This window comes from Neomonachus schauinslandi, chromosome 7 (genome assembly GCF_002201575.2).
Source record: "Neomonachus schauinslandi chromosome 7, ASM220157v2, whole genome shotgun sequence".
In the NCBI taxonomy this organism is placed as follows: domain Eukaryota; kingdom Metazoa; phylum Chordata; class Mammalia; order Carnivora; family Phocidae; genus Neomonachus; species Neomonachus schauinslandi.
Window position 1 is genome coordinate 100,455,613 of NC_058409.1, and position 19,010 is coordinate 100,474,622.

Here is a 19,010-nt window from a genome sequence, read left to right on the forward strand (position 1 = left end):
TGAAAAAGACTGATAATTATGGATATCAATTTTTTAAGTATTTTTTGAATATTTAAAACAAGTTGATAATTTCTTTAAATATAAAATCTACCAAAGCATAACCAAGGTCATTCAGCAAACCTGAATAAACCAGTCACCATTAAAGAAATTGGCTAAAATAATCCTGATACCAAAATAGGTATAGACAGTTCAAGGAAAGAAAATTATAGAGCAATCTCACTAAATGAGCAGAGATATAAAAATTCTAAATAAATTATTGACAAATTAACTCAGCAGTGTGTGAAAGATAATAAAGCCCAACGAAGGAACTTTCATATTCTGGTAGTAGACCACAAACTATAAGCTGATGCCACCACTCTGGAGAGCAATTTGAAAATAGCTGGAGTTTAAGTACTCATCTGCTATGACACAATTCCACTTTTAAGTATGATGCACCCTGGAAATATTCTTGCATGTGTTATATACAGAGACGTGTTCAAGAATGCTTGTTATAGTATTGTTCTTAATAGCAGGAAAAAAAATGAAAAAGGCTAAGTGTTCATCAACAGGAAACTAAATAAATTGTGGCATATTCATATACTAGAACAGTTAAAATAAATAACCAAAGCCAGATCTATCAACATAGATGGAACTCCAAAGCATTAGGTCTAGTGAAAAAAGTTAAAGGATTAAAGAAGCATTCATAAACATGTATGTATAAAATATGCATAAGAATGATGAACCACTGAATTTATGTTCAAGACTAAAGAGAAAACATTTGGAAGAGAATCATGGGTGCTTTACTTGTATATGTTAACTTTTTAATAATAATTGGAGGAAATATGACATAGTTAAAATTGATAAAGCTGGATGTTGGGTATATGAGGTATACTATCTGTATGCTTGAAATATTTTACGATTTAATTCCACTAAAAAAAAAAAAAAAAACTAACCCAAGATATTTCCCAAGAGGAATTCTACTCTCTATGAACCTCTTAACCACTAGATTTTTAACCTTTCAGAAGGCCCTGAAAAGTATAATTTTATGTGGGTGATGAATTAAAGATTCTGTATCTTCATTGGTCACTCAGCCCACTTTCTCACAACACTGCATCCATCTGCTTTCAGAGAGGGGACCTGTTCCTTTCACCATCATTCAGCATTATTAACCCACCCAATGCATTTATTTCTAGACCAGCTAAACCAGTAGTTACTTGTAATTTCTGGTGCTTTTGGAAAAATTATGAAAAAGTATATTTCACTTTTAAAAGTATTTGAAGCAAGACAGTCTATTTCCTGGGTAGAAATCTAACATGAATTTGAGTAACTGTCAGTTTTCACAGCTTCCACCAAAGCAACTGAAAAAAATTAGCTAACTGCTTTCTTCTTCAGGATTGGGGCTGGATTATTCAGATCACCTCTCCCACTGAAAAATAAAAATAAAAACAAAAAACTTCTTCAAAAGCATAAAAGAGCTGACAGAATAGTAAAGACAAAAACCTCTCAGAAAGGGGGATTCTAGAGAAAGAGCCAAAACCTGTTTCCTTGAGGATGTTTGCAACCCTGCCCAAAAAGAACTTTGTTTCTGGGCAGCTTGACTGAGCAAAATATTCAGAAATCAAACCCAGACACCTAAGGCAGGAGTCTAAGAGCCCACATTACATTAGGATCCCAAAGCTATACCTCAGGGTGAGGCTACACCCAAAATGGACCTGCCTGTTCAACCTCCCCAGCAGGTACTGCAGAGATTATTTCCATTGTGAGCAAAGCAGGGAGAATCAATATAAAGGACCTGTCCTAGGAAACGGACCATGGGCTGGCCTCATACATATTTGCAGCCCAAGTTTGTATCACCTTGGTGAGCCAAATTTTGATGTATGAGGTCAGTTTAAAGTGACCCAAGACTGACAGTTGCCAAGGACATTGCAAAATAAACACACCTTCTCTAGAGAAAGGTATCTCATCCTATGCCTCAAAATTGTTCCTACCAACTTTTCAAGGAGCTATGAGCCTCACATATTCAAAAATAACCAACTCTCAAAGAAACAAAAACCCATTAGTGAGGTTTTTAAAAAAATCAGAAACACATATTTCAGGTGTTGGTATTATCAGATATAAATTAACAGAAAATCTATGTTTAAACTTTAAAATATCTGCAGGGATTGATAAACTATATAAAGCAATCTAGCAAATTTGAAAAGAGACCAAATAAAACTTTTAAAAATAAAATACAGTAGCTGGCTTAACAAAAAAATTAGACAAAACTGAAGGGGAGAATTATTGAATTGGTCAAAAGTAATTATGCAGAATACAAAACAGAAGAAAAATGAAAATTATGGAAAAGGTATAAAATATAGAAGATAGGGTGGTATCTAAAAAGGTCTAACATACATTTGATCAGAGTCTAAGAAGCAAAGGAGAGGGGCACCAGTGTGGCTCAGTCAATTAAGCATCTGCCTTCGGCTCAGGTTATGATCCCAGGATCCTGGGATCAAGCCCCGCATCCGGCTCCCTGTTCCGCGGGGAACTTGCTTCTCTCTCCCCCTCTGCCTGCCGCTCTGCCTGCTGGTGCTCTCCTCTAGCTCTCTGTCAAATAAATAAATAACATCTTTAAAAAAAAAAAGTAAAGGAGAGAGAAAATGAGACAGAGGTAATAGTTGAAAAGATAGTGACTTAAGAATTTTGCAGAAATGATGAAAGACATCAACCCACAGATTCTAGATCAGCAAAACCCAACCAAGATAAATAAAAAGAAATACATATTTATCATAAAGAAACTACAGAATACTAAAGACAAAAACCATAAAAGTAGCCAGATTTGGGGGTGCTTGGGTGGTTCAGTCAGTTGAGCATCCGACTCCTGATCTCAGCTCAGACCTTGATCTCAGGGTCATGAGTTCAAGCTCTGCAATGGGCTTCATGCTGGGCATAGAGCATACTTAGAAAAAAAAAAAAATTGCCAGATTTTAAGAGATAAACATTTCTTTCTAAGGAACAACAGGTAAGAAATGTCTCAAAAGCAACAACAAAAGACAATGGACTGCTATTTTAAATATGCTTAAAAAAACTGCCAAACAAGAATTCTATATCCATCAAAAATGTCTTTCAAGAATGAGAATGAAATAAAGCATCAGAATAGATCACCAGCAGATTTCCACTAAAGGCAATTCTAAAGAATGTACTTAAAGCAAAAGGAAAAAAAAATCTCAGATGGAAGGTCCAAGATGCAAGAAGGAATGAAGGTACAGAAAATGGTAAACATCAAGTGAATTTTAACAAATATTGATGATATTCAACTATAATAATGATTTGTCTGCTTTAAAAGATGATAGAATTAAAATATGCAGTAGCAATAAGATTTAAGTCAGCAGGGAAGTAAACAGTTAAAGCCCTCTAAAGCCCTTGTATGATTCAGGAGTAGGGAAAAGTAGTTACATAGTTTAGACTGTGGTAAGTTAAGATTGCTTATTATCATTTATTGAGTAATCATTGAAAGAATAGAAATGGAGTGTATAACTTTCAAACCAGTAAAGGGAAAAAATGAAATTGTACAAAATACTAAGTTTAAAAGAGGATAAGAGTGGGTAAAAGAACACAAAACAGGACAAAATAAGATCAAACAACAGAACACTGTACTGCTTTGAACATGAATAAACTGCAGCCACATGTGGAAAAAATGGATTCCTCACACCAAATAGGATTCTATTTATCTAACATTTAAAAAACAGAGTACATAGGCGGTGAGACAGAATCTCTAGGGGCTCTTTGGGTATGTATGTTCAAATTCTGGATGAGAGCAGCATGGGTGTTTGCTTTCTAATGCTCCATTAACCTGCCCCACAAAAAAAATGTTTAAAACAAAGTTAGTCAAATGCCATGATTGCACTGCCCCCTGATCTAAGCAATAGTTTCAACAGTGTTTACTTCTCCTTTCCTTCCACAGACCATTATCCACGGGCTTGTTCTTGTAGGCAGCTTCCTGATGTACTTTGTGGTATCCCTTGTTTACAATGCCACCTGCGTCAACTGCAACAGTCCCACCAATCCCTATTGGGTGATGGAAGGCCAGCTCTCAGACCCCACTTTCTACCTCGTCTGTTTCCTCACACCGGTCATGGCTCTTCTCCCAAGGTTTGAGCACTGGGGTTGTTTTCTACCTAGAACCACCAATGCCCCCTTAATAAGCTATTTTCATAAGCCAAGAGTCAGGAGTTTGACTCCTGCTGGGAACCTTGAGGCTGTTGTTTCAAAGACAGGGTATTAGGTCAAAGAGAACAATGAATGAGAAGGCAAATAACATGGACTGTCATCCCAGGGCAGCCACAGAGTAGCAAAGTCACCAACTGGCATGGCCTAAGTTGTGACATCTGTAAAATGATAATTCCTGCCCTCCTGCTTTACAAATTGTGTTGTGTGTAAGGGATCATTTTGAAAAGGTCTGTGGTCCTTTATTAGCCCAGGAGTCTCCTAACTCTAATAACTACGGGCACAGGCACACAACTGCAGCAAACCAGGTGTAGTACAGACATGGGGAGAAAGACCTTCTCAGCTTCACCCTATCATTGCCACCAGAAAAGATCAAGTCTTAGCATTGCAGACCTTTAGATTTCTTACAGAAATTCAAATTTTGCATGAAATAGCCAACTTTTTAATATTATTCAAATTTATTACACACAAAAAAAGTGTGTATTAGTCAAATAAATCATTCCTGCCCAAGGACTATTTCTATCCTAAACCTTCTGCATTTGACTTTTCCAGAAGAATAGCAACAATAATGCCTTGCATTTCCTTGAAGCTCTTGCCAAGCACTTTGTTTTGCTTTTGCCATCACCTAGAATTTAGGCAGAGCTATAGTTCTACTACCACTTGCTCATGGGACAGCTAAGTCGCAAGAAGGACCACGTGTCCACAAGTCCACCACAAATCACAGTGGGAGCTGGATTCTCCCAATTCAGTGGCCTGTGTTCTATTCTGCAGCCCACACTCTAGTTAGAACAGTCAGTGAACTTGAGCATGTACCTGTGGGCAGAACTTAGCCCCTCTCCATCCTTAAGATCCCGCCACTCTGAACATCAAAATTCAGCCGCCTTATCATCATAGGCTGTGGTAAACAGACTATCTCAACATTGCGTAGAACTTTTTCTTTTTCTTTTTTTTTTAAAGATTTTATTTATTTATTTGAGAGAGAATGAGAGAAAGAGAGCATGAGAGGGGGGAGGGTCAGAGGGAGAAGCAGACTCCCCGCTGAGCAAGGAGCCCGATGCGGGACTCTATCCTGGGACTCCAGGATCATGACCTGAGCCGAAGGCAGTCACTTAACCAACTGAGCCACCCAGGCGCCCACATAGAACTTTTTCTAATCCAAAATTAGAGAGCCATAGCCAGTCATACTTCCTTTAATAAATGTGGGAGCTTGCTTAACCTAGGTTGGTCTCCATTTCCTTGTCCTAAGCCAGCTCAGAACCTTGACCTCTGATGCAAGGTTGGAGGCTGAAGATACCTAGATGACAAACACAGATATCAGTTGTATTCTAAGTATGCTCTATGTGCATGGCCTCCCTGCTTGGCCCCTGCTGGGCTCTACAGCCTCATCCCTCCCTCAACTCCCTACTTCAAACTTCGGGCTCCACACTACCAAGCTTCTTGTACTTCTCTGAAAGCCCATGCCTTCTCACCTTCCTGCCCTTATTCATGCTGTTCCTCCTATTTGGAATACACTTTCTATTACCAAACTTCCTCATCCTTTGACATTTCAGGCATGACCAGTTCCAACCCTTCCATGATTTCACCTACCTTCCTCAAGTGGAAATATGTCCCCCTCTCTTATGTGTTCCCATCACCTGGGTTTGTCTTTGTCACTGCCTTTAGCCATTTGTTATAAATCGTCTATCTCTGACCATTAACTCCTGGACAGAAGGTATCCTCCTTACCTTTATATAACCAAAACAGCACAGTTCCTGTCACATAGGCTGCATTCTGAGATAAATGAGCAATAGATGTTAGAAGAACAGAAAGGGGAATAAAACAGGACCCTTGTTCTCAAGAAACCTGCAATCCAATAGACAATTCAGATACAACTTAGACCATAAGACAGGGGAAAGTGACTAGTATTGAAAGAGGGCCTTGAGTGAAGAACAGGAAGCAATTAAGAACAAGTACAAGCCTCAGAGGACATATTGCCCACCCCACCCCTTCTTCTGCCCAATCCCTTGGGAGAGACCATGAAGACTGTGCTCTCATTGGAAAAGGGCATCAAACTGTGGGTTAAGTATTTTTGTTCACACTTTTGGGTTAAACACAGTTATGATCACCACAAGCCAAGGACTGAGCTCCCCTGTTCTGTATCATATTTAGGGTATGGAAAGAAAATTATCAGCCTATATTCTTTGTCTTACCCTTGGCTGGAAAACACCTCTTAGAGCCAAAACCAACCAGTTTAATGAGGATATTTGAAAAGTATGAAGACTGCTGACACCTGCTTTGAAAAGACAAGCCTTCAACATTACCACTTGTTATAACAGATAAGGGACAAGTTAGGAAAAAGTTAACAAATATTTGCTTGCTAATTACCATAGCACATAAAGAATAAGCAGAGATTTAACTTATCATCATAAAGTTGGATTTCTGCTTAATGTTGTTTACTAAGAAAAGCAGACATTTCCTCTGATAGAGAAAATATTATTTTAATAGTTCCAAGGACTGTAGACTTATAACCTTGGAACAATAAATGTTTCATATAGAAATCTACATGATAGAATGCTTGCCACAGAAAACTACTCATTCACTTAAAGTTGTAAGCTATATTTATCATAATGGAGATTGATTTCACTCACCAAGCTTGTGATAATTAACCCACTAGCTGTGACCTCACTTATCTTGGTCTAATTAATTCAAGCAGTATAAGAGAATTGTACAGGTTTTCTTAAACTAGGAACATGTAAATTATTTTACAGATAAAACAAAAGAAACTAGTGCACTAAGTTTACAACACAAAGCAGCCTCTTAATTAGCTATAAGGGAGGATAACTGTCCTTGAACACTCTTTCCTTGGCTTCGGTAACACAACACTCTGTTGGTCTTTCTCCTACTTCTTTGTTTCCTTTGCTGGTTCGTGTTCTTGACATAGTGGATGTCTACCCTTGGTCTTAGGTTCTTCTGTCTTCTAACTTTATATTCTCTCCATAGACATAGCAACCACTATTGTGAAGTTAAATATCATTTTTCACAGACGAATCTCCAATATAAATTCCCAGGCCAGTCTCTCTTCTGAATTCGATATATCTTTCTAACTACCTATCATCACTGCCACTAGGCACGTTTAGTCTGAGGAAACAGAGACATCTGTAATTTAATTCATGATCCATCCTCTATCAGCACCACCATCAAAGAAACTTAAGTCTCTTTCAGAGTTCTCTCCATCAAATGTTACCCACTTAGGACCAGGCAGACCCCTAGGATCCTTAATACCACCTACCACCCCACATCTGACTTGTCATGAAAACCAGATGGGTTTATCCCCTATGTATTTCTCAAATCCATCTCTTATTTCTATTTCTAATCTTTTTACCCCAAATTACTCTAGCAGTCTCCCAATGGGTTTGCTCTAACCCATTATCATTGTGTCAAAGTGTAATCTTGTCATCATCTGTTTATGTCTCGCCACCCCCCCCAAAAGAGCTTCCCAAGGCCATCACAATAAAGCACAAAAACCAAGATCTGGCCACAGTCCCTGCCTGCTCTGGCCCTACCAACCTCTTCTGTCTCATATTTCCCCACTCTTGTCCTCACTTTCCATACTGCAGCCATAGTGCCCAGGATTTTGTTCTCATCCCCTCTTTGCCTGACTACCTCCTATGCATCTCTCAGTCCTCAGCTTAAAAGTTTCCTTCTCAAGGAAGGTCTCTCACACCAGATCAGGTGTTTGACACTTTTCATTGCTCTCTCCATTTATAAGTCTATTTATGTGCTACATGAAAGCAAGAACCTTGTCTTGCTCACAGTTTAATCCCTTTGGGCCTGGCCTATTGTAGGGACTTTACAGGTATTTGTTAAATGAGTTGATGGAGAAAGGAAAGTGATAGCTTGGGGAAAAGGCTTAAACTGAGAAAATTCAAATTTCCAAGAAATTGAATCTTTCCTGAAACATATACATGGCCACCTGTACTGCCTCACTGGGTGAGATGAGAAAGAATTGGGGAAAATTTATCTGATTCCATGGGACCTACTGTTGTCTTCAGAAACCCCTTGCCCCTGAGGTCACCCTAAAGCTTTTAGACAATAGTGGAAGGATGGAGCCTTTCTATAAGGCTTTAGAAATAAAACTTTTTAAAGGATTATTTTTGAAAAAAACCATGAGTGTTCTCCTGACTGATTTAAGTACATTTTAGGTTAAGAAATCAACACCAAAAGGGGGGCACATGAGTTGTCCAGTATCACAACATGGTGTAATGGTGTGATTCTTTCTCCATACACCACATAGTTTTATTCACTTCCTCACTCCTTCCTTCCCTAAACTTGGAATAGAGAAAAGATTCTAAACAAAGAGACTCCCAGAGTCCACATTCAACTTGGCAGGGACAAAGGAACACTTGAGTCAATCATCAGGGAGGTCAATTAACTTCTCTGGAGACCCTGAGAAACCCTTCTTGTCACTTATAGTGATAATACAGTGATGCTGTCAAGCCAGCCCATAGATTCAGGGGAAAAGTTTGTATTTAGAAACTACTTAAAAATTAATAAGTTCCACAAAGGGTTGACATTACAAATCAAGTACATTTGCCTGAATTAGAATAGTCCAGAAATAGAAATGGACCACATGTACATAGTGGATAAAAGCCTTGGGATCCAGAGTGCTTGGTTCTGATCACAGCTCCATTACTGTGAGACTCTGGACAAATCACTTAATCCCTTGGTGCCTCAGTTTCATCATCTGCACACAGGGGGAAACAAAGGTACAGACTGTCCAAGATTGTTGGAAGAATGAAATGAGTTAATGTCTAAAGCATTTAGGATAGCTTAGATACATAATAAATGTTAGCTGTTATGTTCTGTTATTGTTGAACTCCCCATTACCAGAGGTGCCCAGGCCTAGATTTGATAGCCAACAGTCAGGGACATAACAAAGAGGATCTTGCCCTGTGTGGGGAATTCGATTCTAAGGCCCTTTCCAATGCTGAAATTCAAGAAGTCCACAAAAAACAAGTACTTTTATTCTGTTATTTCCTACCAGGTACTTTTTCCTATCTCTACAAGGGACTTATGGGAAGTCTCTGATCTTAAAAGCTCAGAAAATCGACAAACTCCCCACAGACAAAAGAGACCTAGAAATGCAGAGTTGGAGAAGTAGACAGAGGCCTGTCCCTATTCCTGGAAAGGCTCAGCACACCCACCATCCAGTGCCACCTGTCCCAGAACGAGACTTCAGAGCCAGCACCCCAAAGAGCTCTAGCCCTCCCAAGCAGAAGTACAAGGAGGACTGGATATTGCATGGAGAGAAATGCAGCAGAGACCATCTGAAGGATCACCCATGCCCAGGGGACTCCTCAGCTAAAGTCTCATCCAGGGAATACCCGCTTCTGGGGCCTAGTAGGACGATGGCTTCGGGAGCCTACTCAAATGGACAGATTGATGAGTACAGGCCCTCAAGCAGGGGCAGTCATCGCCGATCCCAGAGTTCGCTGACCATATGAATGGCCTGCAGAAATCTGTACAAACTCAGAGGAAGCCACCCAATCAATGGCCTAATTAACCCCTGACTCTTCCTCTTCATGGAGGAAAGGATGTGCCAGATTTATTTGCTCCTAACCAGGCTTGACTTCCTTGGAGAAAATGCTGGCCCCAAGGGCTTTGACAAAGGACTGGAAACCAGTCAACCTCTACCTTTCTCCTGCTGCCAGGCAGCATATAATGCAAACAAAAATTTTATAAGGAAGCTATGTTTCTAATGCATTGAGTTTTAAAATTCTTTAGCCCAGAGACATTCTTGTGACCTTCCAAGTACGTAGAACAAATGGCTAACACAACTGGGCCATAATTTTCCAAGATTCCAAGAGATATATCTACCCAGGCAATTTCTCAGGATATGGAAGTTTCTGGGCTTGTCAAGCCATCACCTCATCTTATTGTGCCAAGAGTTAAAGTTTCAGAAGAGACCCATATACACAGGTACTTCTTCTTGAGTGTATTGCAGTGGTAATTATGTCAGGTTTAACATTTTCAATCATAGAGAATTGGTTGCTTCCTGTCTCTAAGCCAAAGAGAACCATATCTAAAGATTAGATTTGAACTCAGTGTCACAGATACTTTTGAAAATTGTAGATCCATAGCTAGTGTAAGAGTCAACAACAACGTAAGCATGCTAAAGCAAATGGGTGCACTGGAAATCCCAAGCTTTAGCTAATGGACCATATGTCCACAGTCTATACCAAGAGGATAGGAGCAGTACTCTTTTTTTAAAACTAGTTATTTATTTTTAAATAGAAGTACTCATCCTTATCTAGCTCTAAGACTTATAGACCTTAATACATCTGTACCCAGAACAAACCTGTATGATAGAGCAACTCTCAGCCCAAACAAGGACACCTCAAAGGATAGGGCCAATATTAAACCCTATCATTAAGCTTATCCCAGATTATTACCAGCTGGAAGACACTGGCCCATGCTTCAGTTACATTAGGGAGAGTCAGAGGAAGTCTCATTTCAGAGGTTAAAGGATTATGCAAACTTCTTATCCCTAGAGGTTACAAATGCCAAAATGTAAAAGTGCTCAAAACAGTGTTGAAATGAAAGAATGGATGATAGAATTCCAAGAAGCTATCAAGAGAATTCAGGTCTATTATGGACAAGGATGGTGTATCTCTAGTCTTTAAGATAAGTCAGAGAAGGCTACTGAACCCTCTCCTCCTTAAGGTAGTACCTATATATTAAGGAAAATCCCTGTATATTAAGGATGGGTGCAACATGTGTGACAAGTCTTTGAGCCTAAGAGTCATAGCCACCCCGCAATGTTGACTTATCACTTGAGTAACTTCTCAGCAAAGATGCACAAAAAGATCTCAACAATCAAATTGGCAAATGACAGACTGAGCTCATCCTCTGACCATCCTGCTGACAAACCTGAACTGGAGGGACCATTTGAAGCATTGTGTCCCTGGAAGCAGCACACTGGATCTCTTTTACTGTCTATGCCACATAATGATGCCAATAATGGCCAACAGGATAATTCTACATGCTGATTGCTAGAGAAGGAGCAGGTGAACACAGCAGGCAGAGCAGTAATGATAGGAATTGTTCCAAATGAGTGGTTTGAGCCAAAACTTGGATCATGGGTTCCTCATGTTCCCCATTTGATTCCTGCCCACTCCTGCAAGCCATACTGAGAGAGTTAGGATGTTCCAGAGAAGAACAGAGTAGTGGGAAGAACACTGGCCTCAGGAAATCTGGGTTTGAGTCTTTGCTTCTGTACTCTCTAGGAGCCAGGAGTCTTGAAGCAAGATGCCATACCTGCAAATTAGGTTAAAACTGCTCTACCTTCCAGGCTTGGCATAAGGATCAAGTCAAAAATACACAGGGGATGTGCAAACCCTTTGAGAGCTGTAACACCCTCAGTAGTAACACAGGGATTTCTATTTCAGAGCTAAGGGGAAACAAGGTGATGGGAAACTTGTGAAAATGACCACTGTACCTAGATGCTAAACCATACCCAACATTGTGATGTTGCTCTCTTTCTCTTTCTTGCATGACCAACCATCCCAGTTTGCCTGGGGTTTTCCAAGTTTTAGCACTGAAGGGCCCACATCCTAGGAAATCCCTCAGTCCTGGGCCACCTGAGACAGCTTGTCACCTACTCTTGCCTCCCTTTGAAACCAAACCAACTGTGACCATCCAACATGCCATCTTAAGGGAAAAGGTTATAACAACTTTTCCTATAACATTATGCTAATGATTGTACTTAGTACATTTTTATACATTTATGACCTTTTACTGATTGACTGGAAATGAGTTATCCTTTATTAGAAAAAAATAAACATTGTTTTCCATAAGTGCCTGCAGTTCTGAGTACCCTCTCATCCATCCATCCTTCTTTGCATTCATTCATTTATTCAGTAGTCTGTCCATCCATTTATCTATCCAATAAACTTCTGTTAAGCCCCTACTGGATGCCTGGTAATATGCTATGGACTTTGAGGAATTCAGTTCCTGTCTTTAAAGAAGCTCATACCTTGTCAGACATAGAGTGTCAGGAACATGTTTGATCCAACATGAGAGTGTGACACAAACCAAAATGGCTATAGGAATTAGAAGCAGCAGCACACCGTCTCCTCTGTCTGTAATTCTAACCTAGCTACTCTCCTCTTGCTGGAAGCCTGACACCAGCCTCAAACCCAGATTGATTCAGGTGCCTCTTTTCACTCATTCAGAAAAGATCAAGTGGGTGCCTACTGCACAGCACTGTGTTAGGCAGCAAGGATAAAATAGGAGAGAAAACAGGCCCATCTCCTGCCCTCAAGGGATTTACAACCTAGAAGGGAAGACAGCCAATAATCAAGGAAATAGATATATGAGACAGTTGAACTCTATGAGAAGAAAGAAGAATGGAAAAGAAGGGAGGAGTTGTTCCCAGGGTGATCAGAAAAGGCCTTTCCATGGAGGAGAGGAGACTTTAACCATGATAATAATACAGCAGGGAAGGGCTATTGCAGATGGAGAGAATTAACTATGAAAGCCCTGAAAAGGAAGAGTTTGGTATACAGAAGGAGGAGAAGAAGAAAAAAGAAAAGAAAGGTCAGGATGACTAGAATCCAAATAAAAAAGAGTAAGTGCCCCCATGATAACGTTAATAGTAACAACCATACAAGCTCACTGTGTACTTGACACTAGACTAAGGGCACATCATCATGTAAACCTCACAGCAACCCTCCAAAGTAGGTAATATTATGCTCTGCTATTTCAGTTAGCTTCTGCAACATACCAAACCACCACCGCCCAAAATTTAGTGGACCAATACAATTACTTATGCACTCATGATTCTCTGTGCAATTTGAGGTGAAATGGCTGGGATCTTCCATCTTCAAGAACGTCAACCAACATTGTCATATGGCAGCAATGTTCTGGGAGTGAGAACAGAATCTACAAAGCCTCTTGAGACCTAAGCACAGAACTCACAGATCATCAATGCCACTACATTCTATCAAAGCAAATCACAAGGCCAGCCCAGTTTCAAGGGGGTGGGGAAAATACATTCCACCTTTAATGGGAGGATCTACAAAGAAATTTGAAGCCATTTGCAATCCATCACATCCCATTACAAAGGGAAAAACTGAGGCAAAGACAAGTCACATAATTATGGCACAGTCACACAATTAACAAGTGGGGAAGCAGCATTCAAGAGCCTGAAACTAGAGCCTATACTCTTAGCCACAAAGCTACACAACAGCAAGATGGGGCTGAACGGGCAGGTAGGAACCAGATGACAGAGGGTCTTGTCTTCTCTACATTCTCCTGAGAAGCAAAGTAGTTCAGTACTTAGTGAGCTGGAATTCCACCCCAGCTCTGTCACAGACTGGCAATGTGACCCAGGGAGAGACCACACTGTGTTCAGCTGGGTTGCACACCCAGACAAAATCTTAAGTAAAGAAAATACTAACAGCTAAGATGAACTGGAACTCATGCCTGCACTACCCTAAAATATCTTCCTGTTGAGCTGATCACCTGGCCAGAACATTCTATTCTGCCCTGAGAGCCCCCAAGAAATCAATCACACAGGAGCAAATTCTCCCAGACAATCACAGAAGAGACAGCCCTTCCCTGCACCTCCAACCCAGGCAAGATTTCACTGACAAAGAAGGTGGGGATTGTGAACTGGAGCAAGCAGGACTTTTGAGAGCATTATAAAAGGAGTCCTGCCCATCCAAACTTCAAGACTCCCACAGTGAGGATCTGGGCAATGTCAGACAGGAGCTGAGACTGGGAGCCTTTTTCTTCAAAGGTGTTCTGGTGCCACCTAGCAGCAGTGGGGGAGCTGCTGCTTCTGAGGACTTCCTACAGCTAGAGCAGGGAAAACAAGAATGGAAGGGGAACTGAGCCAGGAGTCAGGAGCCCAGATTTCCAGTCTGCTCTGCCAGTGGTGTCCATTGTGACTCTGGACAAATCCCTTCACCAGGTTTCAACCTCAAACTGAGGTTCTCTTGGCTTCCTCAAACACTCAATGTAGGAACTGGACTGGTTCTAATATTCTGTGGTTCTAAGAGCTATTTGGAGGATGTTACAGTGCAGGAATGCCCCTGTGCAACCAAAACCTTCAGTTTACTATTTGTGCAGCTGTCTGATTCTCTATCATGCATGCACACGGTGGCAAATCCCATGAGGAAGGAACCCTGCAATCTTGTTCCCTGCTGTGCTCCAAGTGCTCAATACATGGCAGTGCTCAACAATATTGTGACTCTGGCTGTTGAAGAAACTCATCGATGGGGGCTGGTCCAGAGTATAGCAGGCAGGAGGACAGCAACATTATTTTGGGAAGATAATGAACCCCCCAAGCCTTTGCGAGGCCCCTGGTTGCCTTTCTCAGATCAGTAGGCAGTAAGGAGCTGCAAAGACGTAAAGCAGGGCAGGGCAGCCACCATCTCCAGCTGTCAAGGGGAAGCCGGAACTAGGACGTCTCTCTCCCTCACACAGGCTGTAGACTCACTCCAGGTGCTGAGGTGTCTAAGGAGGAGTTTTAGTCTCCTATCATCTCCATCAACACTTCCATCTCCCCAGCCACTTACTCTTTAAATAAAGCACCAAGTTGAATCTCTAGTACCTTCCTTCCATGCATATCACTGCCCCTAAGCCCCTCCTCTGTCAATATTCAAACTGCCACCATCTGTGCCCTGACTCTCAGTCTGTCTACAAGAGAGGCCAGCCCTTCACAAGTCAGGCCTGGGGAAAGACAAGCCCAGGCACCTCAGGAACCAATACCACCTGGGAGGCAACAGTATCCTTAGCTCCTGACCGCAGTGCCAGGTCAGCAAAGGGATGCTGGCTGACCAGACACTTAACTTTTAGGAAAAATATTTTTCCCCTCAGTGTCATGAGCTTTTCCTACCCCAGCTAACCTATATCCCACAAGATGAGGTGAAAGATATCCCTGCAGATGCAGATGACAAAATTCAGATAACAGGTAAGTGGATGAGCCCAGGGTTACTGGGTAATTTAGAATTAGAGCTGAGACTGGAATTGGGGTTTCCTAAACACTTAGTGAGGGCTCTTCAACCATCTCATCAGCCAGAGATTGACTGGCATTGCTTTCCAGGGCTGCTTAGACATTTAAAACTCAGAATAATGAAGGTGGGGGGAATCGGAGGGAGAGAAGAACCATGAGAGACTATGGACTCTGAGAGACAAACTGAGGGTTCTAGAGGGGAGGGTGGTGAGGGGATGGGTTAGCCTGGTGATGAGTATTAAAGAGGGCATGTATTGAATGGAGCACTGGGTGTTATACACAAACAATGAATCATGGAACACTACATCAAGAACTAATGATGTAATGTATGGTGATTAACATAATAAAAATAAATAAATAAATAAATAAATCTCCTAAAGGAGTAAAATTTCAAAATATCAGGCCACATGGCAGGTGAGTCAGGGTAGATTTGACCATAGAATCCTTCCAGAACTCCTCCTATCACCCTGTTTGCCAAAGGGCAGCCTAGGATTGAAGGGTGGTGTTATACCAGTAAGTCACCTCTCAGAATTCTCTTCTCCCATCTTCAGGGGCAGAAGTGAATTCTGAAACCTCACCAGCTGCTGCTTCTGAGCCTCCAATCCTGCCTTCAAAATAAGATTTATAAGCTTTTGTCCCTTTTACAAAAAGAACTTTTGAAAAGAAGCATCCATTTGCTTTCCCCATTTATTTTTTTAAGATTTTATTTACTTATTTGACAGAGAGAGAGAGAGAGACAGCAAGAAAGGGGACACAAGCAGGGGGAGAGGGAAAGAAGCAGGCTTCCCGCTGCGCAGGGAGCCTGATGCGGGGCTCAATCCCAGGACCCCGGGACCATGACCTAAGTCAAAGGCAGATGCTTAATGATTAAGTGACCCAGGCAACCCTGCTTTCTCCATTTATAATAGACTGGTATGTTGGGCAGTGAAAGTGGTCCTTCAGGAGCAGGGTACAAGACTGCAGGGCAGCTTAACATTTGCTATGCTTCTAGTCAGGCACTCCTCTTCTTAAAGATCAAGGAACCAGAGAAGGAATAAAAGACCCAGAGAGGGGATGTGAACTTGCCAGAGACTGAGAATCACCTCTGCTACCCTCAGCTACCCCATGATCTCATCCCAGGTGGCTGGAGGATAGTAATTTAGAAGGTCTGTTCCAGGTTGAAAACGAAACTTACGGGGTACCCTTTTACCAAATGGTCCCATTGGTCCCTCCCTCAGTAGGACCTCATATCACTCTCCTGGCTCCATTAATCAATTGGCTCAGGATAATCATAGGATGTCTTTCAGGCCATGGTCTTTTTTTTTTTTTTAAAGATTTATTTATTTGAGAGAGAGAATGAGAGAGAGAGAGCACATGAGAGGGGGTAGGGTCGCAGGGAGAAGCAGACTCCCCGCTGAGCAGGGAGCCCGATGCGGGACTCGATCCCGGGACTCCAGGATCATGACCTGAGCCGAAGGCAGTCGCTTAACCAACTGAGCCACCCAGGCACCCCCAGGCCATGGTCTTAATGAATATCATGACCAAATGTAAGACCTTGGTAACTCATATATTTTATAGCATTTTGGGGTACTTCATCGCAAAGAATAAGCAGGCATGGGAGTTTGGACAGAGTGGCAGACCAGAATGGTGGCAGAGGCAAGGGGGCGTAGACACCTTTTGTCAGAAGACTCTTTAGAAAGCCCTTGCTTCACCCCCTGGAACTGATGGCCTACACATCAGGTGGCTCTTGCAACAATAGGACAAACGGAATATACCTCATTTTTTTGTTTCCTGTAAATGCTAATATGTTTTTCCATTTTGCTCCTCTATAAAATGGAACAAGGAAACCAACCGATGTCTGATAACTTTCCCAGGTCAACAGACATATGTGGCTGAAAGCAGAGATTCAACTCCAAGATGCCCAACTTCAGGGCCCAAAATATTAACCACTATGCTACACTTCTTCTACAGTATAGTGAAAAGAGCCCTGACTGAATTTAGGGTTGGGAGATCTGGGCTCCCAAATGTACAAATTTCTTATTGTGAGACTTTTCTTCCCTTATCCTTTCCCATCTGTAAAATTAAGGGATTGGCCTGGAGACTTCTAAGGCCCCCCAGATTTTTCTGAATTCATGATTCTCACCTGTAAGAACGCATACTCAGTTTACTCTTAAATGCCCTTGAAGCTTTTCAAGTAGATGAGCTAGAAACCAGAATAATCAGCTCTTGTAAAGGATAATTAGAGCCACTAGCAAGTTAATTGAAGACCTGGTGACTGGCTAAGCATTAGCAAATCACAAAAACAGCTTGGGGATGGAGAGTAGGAAGAGTAAGCAGGTGGTAAGGAAGAAATCTGAAGGATATTAAGATAACTCCCAGAGGAAATAAGGAAAAGCTGTGTGTTCTACTTATGCCCCAACTCCTGAGTTGGGTATACACTGGACCCCCATCACTTGACCCCGACCTATCTTGCCAGGCTCAGAGCCCATATTCAAGGGAACCTAACTGCTTACCATTATAAACACATTGTATGCTTTCCAACCTCTGTGCCTTTGGTTGAGCCATCTCCTCTACCTAAAATGCCTGTTCAAAGCCTGAATCTCAAATTCAGACTTCTAAAGACCACTTCTTCCATAAAGCTATCCCTAGTCCCTGAACTCCCAAAGCTCTCTGCACGTATCTTATGGAACTCAATACAGACACTTCTAGTTACTCAGGTCTTTTCTTCTTTTTTTTTTTTTTTTCAATCATCCTTCCTAGAATAACAGAGCCTGAAGTGGCAAGTCCTAAATGATTCATCCTAGGGCTAGAACCAAGCCTTGGCCAACAACAATAGTGGACTGACTCATAAGAATGTTCTTTCATCTACTCCTGACTACAAATCCAGGAGGCAGAGGTAGGGACAGACATTTCCTTTGCCTTTCCCCATACCAGGAGGTCTCTGCCTCAGCCTCCCACTTCTTCTCTTCCCCAAAGGCAAAGACCAGAGGATGATCCAATGGTCAGTGTCCCCCCACCCCCCCCAAAAAATCGGTGGTTCTTGGGGGCCTAATCTTAAAACAGCTTCAGACACGTTATGGATTCTCCTGTCTCTCTTCCATTTCCTCCTTCCATGAGGTCAAACAGCACAACTAAGCTAAGTGTTCCCTTACAGGGAAGACCAACCTCTCTTTTGCTCCCTTTCCCCCCCCTCTTCTACTTTGGGCCATTGGGCTTAGTTATAAATAATTTTTGTTTCCATTCTGCTAATGTTTCTGGTAGCACTACTCTAGGGAGAAGAAAGTAAAGCAATGGGAAAGTGGAGGTCCACCAAGGGGAGATAAAGTGATTGTCCATGTGGGATGCAGACATTCTTGTGTTCTATGTCTATGATGACACCAAAATACCATCAAAATTTCAATTGGTATTTTTATCCCCATTTATAAGTAAGCAAACTGAGACTCAGAAAAATTAGGTAGCTTATACAAAATGCACTATTTCTTAAGTAGGCTCTATACCCAGTGTGGAGCCCAACATGGGGCCTGAACTCATGACCCCAAGATCAAGACCTGAGCTGAGATCAAGAATCAGATGCTTGACCAACTGAACAACCCAGGCATCCCCCCAAAATTGCACTATTAATAAGAGGCAGAAAAGATATTCCAAACCCAGACCAGATTCTCAGCCTACTATAATTAACAACAAGGGCAGCCTGGTCTTTGGTAAACAGCACATCATGTAATTTTCCACAGTTCTGTCTCCCAGACTCCCTCAGGGTCTCAGTTTGTACCTCTAGCCACTTAAACTTTCCAGCCTCCTTTCCTTCCAGTTTTTCCATGGGCATACCCTCCAAACACCGACATAGAGC

General features: G+C 41.7%; 1 protein-coding gene across 1 annotated transcript in view; it reads left to right on the forward strand.

The window, feature by feature from the left end:
- The window catches only part of ATP10B (ATPase phospholipid transporting 10B (putative)), a 115,516-nt gene extending 105,598 nt beyond the window's left edge, over nucleotides 1–9,918 (forward strand). Inside the window, exons 21-22 of the mRNA XM_044917124.1 lie at nucleotides 3,923–4,110; nucleotides 9,209–9,918. Of these exons, the coding sequence (XP_044773059.1) occupies nucleotides 3,923–4,110; nucleotides 9,209–9,668 (648 nt within the window). The 3' untranslated portion in view covers nucleotides 9,669–9,918. The remainder of the gene's footprint in view (nucleotides 1–3,922; nucleotides 4,111–9,208) is intronic.
- The last annotated feature ends 9,092 nt before the right edge of the window (nucleotides 9,919–19,010 follow it).